At 37.7% G+C, this 12,094-nt stretch overlaps 1 protein-coding gene across 1 annotated transcript in view; it reads left to right on the forward strand.

The window, feature by feature from the left end:
- The first annotated feature begins 73 nt into the window (after nucleotides 1–73).
- The window catches only part of LOC117332131 (myb-binding protein 1A-like protein), a 46,333-nt gene continuing 34,312 nt past the window's right edge, over nucleotides 74–12,094 (forward strand). The window contains exons 1-10 of the mRNA XM_033891014.1: nucleotides 74–246; nucleotides 2,624–2,728; nucleotides 4,123–4,212; nucleotides 4,503–4,574; nucleotides 5,180–5,290; nucleotides 5,852–5,974; nucleotides 6,823–6,915; nucleotides 7,291–7,396; nucleotides 7,780–7,871; nucleotides 11,796–11,897. Coding sequence (XP_033746905.1) covers nucleotides 124–246; nucleotides 2,624–2,728; nucleotides 4,123–4,212; nucleotides 4,503–4,574; nucleotides 5,180–5,290; nucleotides 5,852–5,974; nucleotides 6,823–6,915; nucleotides 7,291–7,396; nucleotides 7,780–7,871; nucleotides 11,796–11,897 — 1,017 coding nt within the window. The 5' untranslated portion in view covers nucleotides 74–123. The remainder of the gene's footprint in view (nucleotides 247–2,623; nucleotides 2,729–4,122; nucleotides 4,213–4,502; nucleotides 4,575–5,179; nucleotides 5,291–5,851; nucleotides 5,975–6,822; nucleotides 6,916–7,290; nucleotides 7,397–7,779; nucleotides 7,872–11,795; nucleotides 11,898–12,094) is intronic.

Here is a 12,094-nt window from a genome sequence, read left to right on the forward strand (position 1 = left end):
AATAGCATCAGAGAGGTAGCTAACGGAATCAAGATCGGTTGAGCGTTTGTCGATTAGGCAGGAACCTTTGAAGCTGCAATTTAACACTGTCGAATATACACGTGCTGAAACTCAGCAGTCAAAATGGATGGAAAAGATGCAGATTTAATGAAATATTTCTGGCGATTAGCAGAGCCGGATGAAAATTGCACAGTGAAAAATACAAGACTGCTATTGAAAAAGTTGGAGGCCTCGCAAAAGGATTATGTAAGTGTCAACTCGGTGGCCAACTATCCGTGTGGTGCCTCATCAGCGGATCATTCACTGAACGTTAACTGTTATGCATTGTAATTATAACATGTCGCACAACTGGTAGTGTTAATGTTGAAACTGTTTCAAGTTTGAAGCAATATACGTAAAAGAGAATGACAGACATTCACTTACGCTGATCTTGGATAGTTGGTACATGTGTACGTCAAACTGCACCCGAATCGCCCTTGTTGACCAACAACCCAGGTTCGATGGGTAACTTGTATCTGTCTTTTAGAGAGAGAACAAATACCTTGAACTACAATCAACAATTTATTAATGATGACATAAATATTTACAACATGAAATTACAGACAGAAACAGATAACAGCATAGGCTCAGCAGTATGATAAACACCCAGATTTATGATTTGAATTTTGTCTATTATATATCCTGCATTAATCTTGGAAGGTATCATTTTAATTAACATGGCAGTACAGACAGCGAAGGTCAGTGTCACCTCAACACGTCGTTACTATGCAAGGGCTCACACAACTAAATATTTTACTCCATTACTGATGACTCCATCCCTTCATTTGCTCGTTTGGAGTTCAAATGATGTGAAATTTCTATATATTTATATCAAATTAAAGTTTGAAGTTTTTTTTCTATCTGATAAATGTTGTTATTGTATCGGTTTAATAGTAAATATGAGCACTCAGGTACTCAAAAGACAGTAACCTTGACATTAACCGTGCACCATTTTACGCCTCAAATCTATGTAATTCTATTTTCAGTACGAGTGTATATTTTTCATTTTCCAAATCTCAAAACCCTACTATTTATTCTCGTATATAGAAAGTATACCCATTTCATATGTTATTTATTCAAGAAAACCGCTACAAACCCAAGAAGCAGATTTTCCTCAGGGACTTCCTTCTGGTGAAACACCATCTGATTTGCTGATTTAGTTGTGTGAGTCCTAGTACGGAATTAGTGAGTAAGGGAAAAGCGTTTGACATGCACTTTCGACTAGTTTTTTGGTCGCTTTTGAATCCTTTAGTCAAAATTATCAAATGCAGAAGTCCGAACACAGACAAATTAAATTTGCTAATATTTGTAGTTGGGAAACCCAGGTAATGGAACCGATATCCCTTGCGGGAATGTTGGACCAAGGTTAGACTCTATTTCATCTGGTCCTGACACCAGACTTGACACTCTGACAGATAGATGTCTAGTGTGAGACCAGAGTGCATGCACTTCTAAATGAAAATGTGGAATTGACTAACATCACACCATTTGGTGTCACTAACATTTTGGTGCAGACCAAATAAATCAGGCATGATAGGACACCTACCTTACATATACATATATGGATAAATGAGAATATTTATTTAATAATTCTCCTATTATAGTCTCATATCAATGTTCTGTTCCTATCTGAATTTCCTTTGTCTTTTACCCCAAAATCACTAGATATTAGACATTTTCACACATAATTGTCTGGTTTAGGACATAATAATTTTTGTCAAAAGTCTAAATTTGGTGCTAAGTCCAGAGAAATATTGGTTAATATTTGATGAGCAGATGTTCTTTTTCAAAAATTTATTCCAAAATAAGAAAATTACAAGAAAGAATAGTTTTGAGGAAGGCTATAATTTGTGAATGATATACCTGTGTCAGGATGATGTGTGATCTCATTCAAGATGATGACTGAGGGTGCCAAACTTGGCTTAATGTTGACATTGTCACCAGACGCATTGAGTTAATCAATTCACTAATGTGGTGTGTCCAAGAAACTTGAGAATGTGACATTATCATTAGCTCACCGGTTACGAGTAACAGTGAGCTAATGCTGTACCCTCGGCGTCAGCGTCCCACGTCACCCCACTTTTAAGTTTTTGGAAAGCTGTAAGTTTACACCTCACAACCTTCTAATTTTGTTTTTAAGTTCATTAGAGGTCTAGGAGTGATGTTTTGACAAAATCATGTTGAAAAAATTGTGATTTTTGTGATTTTTTCACATTTTACCATTTTTTGGACTTGGCACCAAAACCTGCTTTAAAAATTTTGAGGCAAGCATGTTTTTGGAAAGCTTGCAAGTCCACACCCTTCTAATTTGGTTTGATACATCCATTAGAGGTCTAGGAGCGATAATATGTGACGTACAATTTCAAAATGACATGCTTATACATACATAATTTAAAAAATGAGTGCATAGTGTGATTGCTGCCTCTGGTGAGCTTCGCTATCATTGATTGCACTTGTTTTATACTACTTCCACGATTCTATCTGACTGATCTCATGTGTTGTTTTATCTCAATGGGGCCCTTTTTTTAATTGAATATTTGGTACACAATAAAAGTAAAAACATTATTGACATACTGTTTTACAGGATTCAGTGGGAAAGGATTTGAAATACACATTGAGAAGACTTATAAAGGGTGTTTCCTCCAACCGAAAGTGTGCACGCCAGGGATTCTCCGTGGCTCTGTGTCAGGTAATATGGAAGACCAACTGAGTTTCAAAAACGTCTTAAAACAGCCTATAGTCATAAAGCATTTGTTAAAACCATAACATGATTTAATGTATTGATATAAAGCTATATGACCTGGCAATCAGAGGAATATATATACATCCATCAGATAGAATAACTAGGGCACGTCCGCATTGTGAGGTATACATAACATTATAAACAAGGAAAATCAGTATTGTCCAAAAGAGAAGTTCTACAATATATATCCACATGGTGTATGTAGCTGCTATGAAAGTTGATGCCTATAACCTTGTAAATGTACATCAGTCTGTGTTTGATATCATGATGATTGAATTTCGATTTACAATTTATCAAATAAAAAATTCTATGATATTACATTAAAATTAACTTTTAAGACCAGCTAGTACATCATATCTTTTTTTATTTCTGTTAATCTTATGAAACTGTGTTTTACTGCAGCTCAGGGGTGTAAACAAAAAAATCCACTTACCCAAATTAAATGCAATTTCTACTTGCTACACACATATGTGTTTCAATAAAAAAGTCCAAATGAAAAGTTATTTATTGAGTATTTCATCATTTGATATTAACTAAGTTAAAAATATTTACAATCCAAATTGCAAATCAATTGCAGTAATGTTTTCTATTATTTTCTGTTTCTTTCTTATTTTTTGTTAATTCTTGAATTCTGGGTCTGGATTTCACTCCGAACACAAATCATACTTCCCATATTGATCAGATCATTTTACAGATATAAAGTATTCTTTCCTTTGTCTAATAAGAACATTTAGTCAAGTATTACAATAAGTAAGCTCTAAGATTATTTCATGCTTCAGCTTCAGCTTCTATTATTTTTATCAGCTTAAGAGTCTTAAAAGTGTTTGCGAAGTGAAGGTCTCAGATTGCCACCGGAGATCTACATATACTTTTCTTATTTTGAAAATTTGATTTACTAGCACAAAAAATAAAGATATTTCAAGTTTTCAACTATGCTTGTTGATTTTAGTAATATTTCAACATACTACCACACTAATCATTCTGGTAAATTTCCTAATCACACATAAATCAGGAAATCAAACATGAAAATCATGTTAAAGATAGCAATATTTACTTACCCCTGGAGAGTATACAGATACCTATTACTCAAATTTTGGTTGCCCGTATGTTGGGCAAAAGGATTTTTACACTGGTTTTAGGATTGATTTTAATCGACACTGAACTCTGAAGTACATGTACTGGTAGTGATAATATATTACTGTGGTAGAATGTTTTAGTTTGTAAAGAAAGCCTGAAGATGGAATGATTTTATAATGATAATTATGGCTATTATCTATGATTAAAGAATTAATGATAAATTCCACTTTATGACTGTTATCTGTGTGGTTGTTGTTCTACAGATCTTGCGGAAGTTTACTGTAATCAGTACCGAGAAGGTACTAGCTTTAGTAACTAAACACCTTCAACTGTCAAAGAAGGATGGCAAAGCTGTAAGTAAACCACAGCATATCTACAGTACCTAATGTTTGGTTAACAATAACATACATGTAAATGCTTATCCAGTATGGCAGTAGAGTAACAGTACAAGGGGAATAACTCTTTTGTGGTGAATTCAGTAATTTTATTAGTATTGTATGTTCATTAATATAATTGGTGTGGTCATTAATTATTGTTTGGATATTAATAAGGATGCCTTTTTTGCAAACATTCAAAGTCTTAAAAAGAAATTTGAATAAATATCTCCATTTTCATAGTAATATGATCATCATTTTGTTTTCAGGAAACTGGGAGTATCTTGCTTGGTAGAACAATGGTGTACCTGGCTCTTATACAGTCAGGGAGACTTGCTCAGGTAAATTTATACTTTGTAGCTGATGAACTAAAATGGGGTTTGTACAGAGGTCTTATGTGTTTTTGTCTTGATTTGAATGTGAAATTCATTCTTAAAATTCAGCTCATCCATTAAATAATTTTTGTACAGTAGATACCAGATAGTATTACATAAGAATATAATATGAAATGTTTATTGTATATAAGCCTTGGTAAAGAACCACACAAATAAATGCAACAAATTTAGTTGAAATGCATACACTACAAAAGGTTATTTTATTTTTGCTTGGCAAGCTTAGCGAAGGAAACTACAAAAGGCTATTTTATTTTAGCTTGGCAAGCTTAGCGAAGGAAACTACAAAAGGCTATTTTATTTTAGCTTGGCAAGCTTAGTGAAGGAAACTGGTGTTTTCAAAAGCTTGCAAACAATCACTGTTTGTTTTAATACAAAGATAAGCATATTTCCTTATGTTAAAATCATACTGATGAATCTAGTCCTGAAAACTCAAAATAATTTGAAACCACAAAAGAAAATAATCACAAATATGTCTTTGTGACCTGTGTTAAAACAAGCCAGCATGTGTATTTCAATTAGATGTTTATAACACAATGAATTTTGCTTTGAAGGATTCTACAGAATGCATTAAGACAGTAGTTAGTAATCTACAGGACATGAAGAGAAAGCGCTCCTATCTCCAACAGATCAGTATTGGTGGAATTGCCCATCTCATACCCCAGGTACATTATTCTCAGTGCTGTTAGTTCTTATGGAAAATTACCATAATTACCCTGTAATAAACCCAGAAGGCCAACACATAAACATCTGTTCTAAGGATTGGCCATATTGGAGGAGACTAGAATAGCATCAGGGATCATTTTGGAGGGGGCCATTGGCCCACAATTTTTCTGAATGACCCACATGATTCAGAAAAATCCTTTAGGTTTCTATACATGGCCCATAAATTGTATTACAGATAGTTTTTTTTTTGAAAATGACCCATCAATTTGGTAACCAAAAATAATCAGTGAGCATTGGTTACTATTTTCACTGCATTGCAATAGACATGGGTGGGCTTATTACCAGACAATGCTTCATACATTTGATACATATTGTATTGTTATAAAGAATTCTATGAAATTCCTCAGGATAAATTAAATTAATGAATTAAAAACTGTGTTATTTCAATCAATGAATTGTTTGAGGGAAAAGGTTGATAAGCTGAACAACCTCTGGTGACAGACATCATGATATCTGTTTAAATGTAGAATTAATTCACAGTGATATAAAATTTCCTGCAGATTGATACGGAGAAGTTCCAGGAAGGAGTGCTGCCATGTATACAGAAAGAGCTGATGCTTGGCTGGGATAAGTGTACTCCAGATGCCTTACTGCTCTTACTAGTGTGTCACAAACATCACAAGGTAGATACTCAACAGTCCTTGTTACAAGTCACTCCACATTTCTGTGTTAGATGGATAAGTATTGTCAGATACCCACTGTAAAATCATCTGTAGGTATCCGACGAAGGATAAGCATTGTCGGATACCCATGGTACAATCAATCGTAAGTATCCGACGATGAAGGATAAGCATTGTCGGATACCCATGGTACAATCAACCGTAGGTATCCGATGATGAAGGATAAGCATTGTCGATACCCATGGTACAATCAACCGTAGGTATCCGATGATGAAGGATAAGCATTGTCGATACCCATGGTACAATCATCCGTAGGTATCCGATGATGAAGGATAAGCATTGTCGGATACCCATGGTACAATCATCCATAGGTATCTGACGGTAAAGGATAAGCATTGTCGGATACCCATGGTACAATCCTTCATAGGTATCCATCGTAGAACTATTAGAAAATTGTACATTTTAGTTTCAGTTGAGAGTGAAATAGGATGCTTTAAGTAGGGAAATCTAAGCAAAATGTATAGATATATCCAACTAGCATATAAATAGATGGATCAGAAAGAAGGCGAGTTGGATTTAATACAACCAGTACATGTCTAGAGTAAAATTTGATGCAGTGAACAACACATCTTTTCTTAATAAATATGACAACTAAGATTTGAATCCTGAATCTGAGGGGGTATCCTGGGAATGTGTCTAAGATACCGTACAGACCTGTAAATCACATAAGATAAGTGTTTGTGTAATGGACTGTTTGTGTGGACAGATCGATAATTTAGGTACTAGCATGAGGCGACCATGAGAACAGGAAAATGTATAGCAAACACAATTATGCTTATTCTTTTTTTCAGAGTTTGATTGGAAAAACATTTCTGAAAGAGCATTGGAGTCGACCCAAAATAATCACAGAAAAAAACTTTGATAACATATGGCAGGTTGTGTTAGTAAGTATGATAAGACACGTTCAATTATTGGTTATGGTCTTACAAGGTAACTGCAATCTATTTTAATTTCATCTTTCATTGTAATTCAGATTTGAGCTGTTGCCATCCTTGTCTTTTTCTGTTATCAATTGTTTTTTGCCCAACATTAAAGTTAATTTAGACTCGGAGTCTAATGAATTGTTATTTTGGTGTCAACTTGAAATTCAATACTGATGAATGATATTCCATGTTAACAAACAATTTCAAGCTAAACTTAAGATTTTACTTAACTGTTCAAGTCAAGCTAAATCTTAGTAAGAATCATTACAATAGTATTATAGTGTTACTATAAATAAAGTAGAAAGTTATTAGATAATGGGATGATTTCTTTCACAGAAATCCTCTGAGACCTACCCTGTGATACATCCAGTGACCTCAGAGGTCCTAGAGCATTTTGTGAAGTCTGATGTGTCCGTAGCAGACTTCTGGTCTTGCAGTGTCAGTAAGTGTCTCCAGGTGAAAACCTCACATTGTACATCTGTTTATTACATGTTAATCACATGTTAATCACATGACAGGGCTGTGTTTCTTTTTAATATGCTCATGTGATTAAATCAATGAATGAGGTCACATGATTGTCTCCAATATGAAAAAGGTGGTGTCCAAGTCAAAATTTGTATGTTTGTTGGATACAGATTACATGAATTCGAGGTTTTGTTATCAATAGAATTATACCACCGTGTCAAGGTAATATGAACTTTATTAAACCAAACTGTGTATGTCTCAACGAATAATCAAAAGCTTTCATATTTGGTCTGGCTTGTTCTGGTAACTTTGAATTATATTCTAGAAGCTTTATGTAATTATCTTGTTTTATATTCCCAGATATGCTATTCTGTAGTAACCACACACGTTCTACTAACCTGGGACTCCATATCCTTGGCCAGATAATTCCACACATAAAAACACCAGGGGAGGTAAGTACTGCCAAAAAGTACGGGTAAATTACCATGTCAGGGAAGGTAAGTACTGCCATAAGTTGGGGGTAAATTACCATGTCAGGGGAGGTAAGTACTGCCATAAGTTGGGGGTACATTACTATGTCAGGGGAGGTAAGTACTGCCACAAGTTGGGGGTAAATTACCATGTCAGGGGAGGTAAGTACTGCCATAAGTTGGGGGTAAATTACCATGTCAGGGGAGGTAAGTACTGCCACAAGTTGGGGGTACATTACTATGTCAGGGGAGGTAAGTACTGCCACAAGTTGGGGGTAAATTACCATGTCAGGGGAGGTAAGTACTGCCATAAGTTGGGGGTAAATTACTATGTCAGGGGAGGTAACTACTGTCATAAGTTGGGGGTAAATTACTATGTCAGGGGAGGTAATACTGACAAGTTGGGGGTATATTACTAAGTCAGGGGAGGTAATACTGACAAGTTGGGGGTACATTACTATGTCAGGGGAGGTAACTACTGCCATAAGTTGGGGGTAAATTACTATGTCAGGGGAGGTAAGTACTGCCACAAGTTGGGGGTAAATTACCATGTCAGGGGAGGTAAGTACTGCCATAAGTTGGGGGTACATTACTATGTCAGGGGAGGTAAGTACTGCCACAAGTTGGGGGTAAATTACCATGTCAGGTGAGGTAAGTACTGCCATAAGTTGGGGGTAAATTACCATGTCAGGGGAGGTAAGTACTGCCACAAGTTGGGGGTACATTACTATGTCAGGGGAGGTAAGTACTGCCACAAGTTGGGGGTAAATTACCATGTCAGGGGAGGTAAGTACTGCCATAAGTTGGGGGTAAATTACTATGTTAGGGGAGGTAACTACTGTCATAAGTTGGGGGTAAATTACTATGTCAGGGGAGGTAATACTGACAAGTTGGGGGTATATTACTAAGTCAGGGGAGGTAATACTGACAAGTTGGGGGTACATTACTATGTCAGGGGAGGTAAGTACTGCCATAAGTTGGGGGTAAATTACTATGTCAGGGGAGGTAAGTACTGCCACAAGTTGGGGGTACATTACTATGTCATGGGAGGTAAGTACTGTCATAAGTTAGTGGTAAATTACCATGTCAGGGGAGGTAAGTACTACCACAAGTTAGTGGTTAATTACCATGTCAGGGGAGGTAAGTACTGCCATAAGTTAGTGGTAAATTACCATGTCAGGGGAGGTAAGTACTGCCACAAGTTGGTGGTACATTACTATGTCAGGGGAGGTAAGTACTGCCAAAAGTTGGGGGTAAATTACCATGTCAGGGGAGGTAAGTACTACCACAAGTTGGGGGTAAATTACTATGTCAGGGGAGGTAAGTACTACCACAAGTTAGTGGTAAATTACCATGTCAGGGGAGGTAAGTACTGCCATAAGTTAGTGGTAAATTACCATGTCAGGGGAGGTAAGTACTGCCATAAGTTAGTGGTAAATTACCATGTCAGGGGAGGTAGGTACTGCCACAAGTTGGGGGTAAATTACTATGTTAGGGGAGGTAAGTACTGCCACAAGTTGGGGGTACATTACTATGTCAGGGGAGGTAAGTACTGCCACAAGTTGGGGGTAAATTACCATGTCAGGGGAGGTAAGTACTACCACAAGTTGGGGGTAAATTACTATGTTAGGGGAGGTAAGTACTGCCATAAGTTGGGGGTAAATTACTATGTCAGGGGAGGTAAGTACTGCCATAAGTTGGGGGTACATTACTATGTCAGGGGAGGTAAGTACTGCCATAAGTTGGGGGTACATTACAATGTCAGGGGAGGTAAGTACTGCCATAAGTTTGGGGTAAATTACTATGTTAGGGGAGGTAAGTACTGCCACTAGTTGGGGGTAAATTACCATGTCAGGGGAGGTAAGTACTGCCATAAGTTGGGGGTACATTACTATGTTAGGGGAAGTAAGTACTGCCATAAGTTTGGGGTACATTACAGTGTCAGGGGAGGTAAGTACTGCCATAAGTTGGGGGTAAATTACTATGTCAGGGGAGGTAAGTACTGCCATAAGTTAGTGGTACATTACTATGTCAGGGGAGGTAACTACTGTCATAAGTTGGGGGTAAATTACTATGTCAGGGGAGGTAAATACTGCCATAAGTTGGGGTAAATTACTATGTCAGGGGAGGTAAATACTGTCATAAGTTGGGGTAAATTACTATGTCAGGGGAGGTAAATACTGCCATAAGTTGGGGGTACATTACTATGTCAGGGGAGGTAAGTACTGCCATAAGTTGGGGGTACATTACTATGTCAGGGGAGGTAAGTACTACCACAAGTTAGTGGTACATTACTATGTCAGGGGAGGTAAGTACTGCCACAAGTTAGTGGTAAATTACTATGTCAGGGGAGGTAAGTACTGCCACAAGTTGGGGGTAAATTATGATGTCAGGGGAGGTAAGTACTGCCATAAGTTGGTGGTACTACATTACAATGTCAGGGGAGGTAAGTACTGCCACAAGTTGGGGGTAAATTACTATATCACGGGAGGTAAGTACTGCCACAAGTTAGGGGTACATTACTATATCACGGGAGGTAAGTACTGCCATAAGTTAGTGGTACATTACTATGTCAGGGGAGGTAAGTACTGCCATAAGTTGGGGGTACATTACAATGTCAGGGGAGGTAAGTACTGTCATAAGTTGGGGGTAAATTACTATGTCAGGGGAGGTAAGTACTGCCATAAGTTAGTGGTACATTACAATGTCAGGGGAGGTAAGTACTGCCACAAGTTAGTGGTACATTACTATGTCAGGGGAGGTAAGTACTGCCATAAGTTGGGGGTACATTACTATATCACAGGAGGTAAGTACTGCCACAAGTTGGGGGTACATTATTATGTCAGGGGAGGTAAGTACTGCCATAAGTTGGGGGTACATTACTATATCACAGGAGGTAAGTACTGCCACAAGTTGGGGGTACATTACTATGTCAGGGGAGGTAAGTACTGCCATAAGTTGGGGGTGCATTACTATATCACAGGAGGTAAGTACCGCCACAAGTTGGGGGTACATTACTATGTCAGGGGAGGTAAGTACTGCCACAAGTTGGGGGTACATTACTATATCACAGGAGGTAAGTACTGCCACAAGTTGGTGGTACATTACTATGTCAGGGGAGGTAAATACTGCCATAAGTTGGGGGTACATTACTATGTCAGGGGAGGTAAGTACTGCCACAAGTTGGGGGTACATTACTATATCACAGGAGGTAAGTACTGCCACAAGTTTGGGGTACATTACTATATCACAGGAGGTAAGTACTGCCACAAGTTGGGGGTACATTACTATATCACAGGAGGTAAGTACTGCCACAAGTTGGTGGTACATTACTATGTCAGGGGAGGTAAATACTGCCATAAGTTGGGGGTACATTACTATGTCAGGGGAGGTAAGTACTGCCACAAGTTGGGGGTACATTACTATATCACAGGAGGTAAGTACTGCCACAAGTTGGGGGTACATTACTATGTCATGGGAGGTAAATACTGCCATAAGTTGGGGGTACATTACTATGTCAGGGGAGGTAAATACTGTCATAAGTTGGGGGTACATTACAGTGTCAGGGGAGGTAAGTACTGCCATAAATTGGGGGTACATTACTATATCACAGGAGGTAAGTACTGCCACAAGTTGGGGGTACATGACTATATCACGGGAGGTAAATACTGCCATAAGTTGGGAGTACATTCGATATCAGGGGAGGTAAGTACTGCCACAAGTTGGGAGTACATTCGATATCAGGGGAGGTAAGTACTGACATGGAAAAAACAAGGAAATATCAACATATAGGTTAATTTTCTAATGATAAAAAATATCAATACTATAAGAATTGCTATCTATATCTATACATTGGCTGTAACAAGTGAAAGAACAAGCAGTAAGTTTGTTTCTGTTTTTTGACAGGCTGAATCTGTTTGGTGTCCGACAGTCCTATCGGTACTGGTGCGACACATAGACAAGAGGCTTAATAAGGATAATCCAATCCATACAATGGCCAGCCAGGTGGTGAGTTGTAACTATGGTAACCCGGGGTTGTTAATACATAATGTACTGTGTTGTGCACTCAGAATTGTAACCTGGCGTTGTTAGGTAATATACTGTGTTGTGTACTCAGAATTGTAACCTGGCGTTGTTAGGTAATGTACTGTGTTGTGCACTCAGAATTGTAACCTGGCGTTGTTAGGTAATATACTGTGTTGTGC

The sequence above is a fragment of the Pecten maximus genome, chromosome 8, assembly GCF_902652985.1.
Source record: "Pecten maximus chromosome 8, xPecMax1.1, whole genome shotgun sequence".
Lineage (NCBI taxonomy): Eukaryota > Metazoa > Mollusca > Bivalvia > Pectinida > Pectinidae > Pecten > Pecten maximus.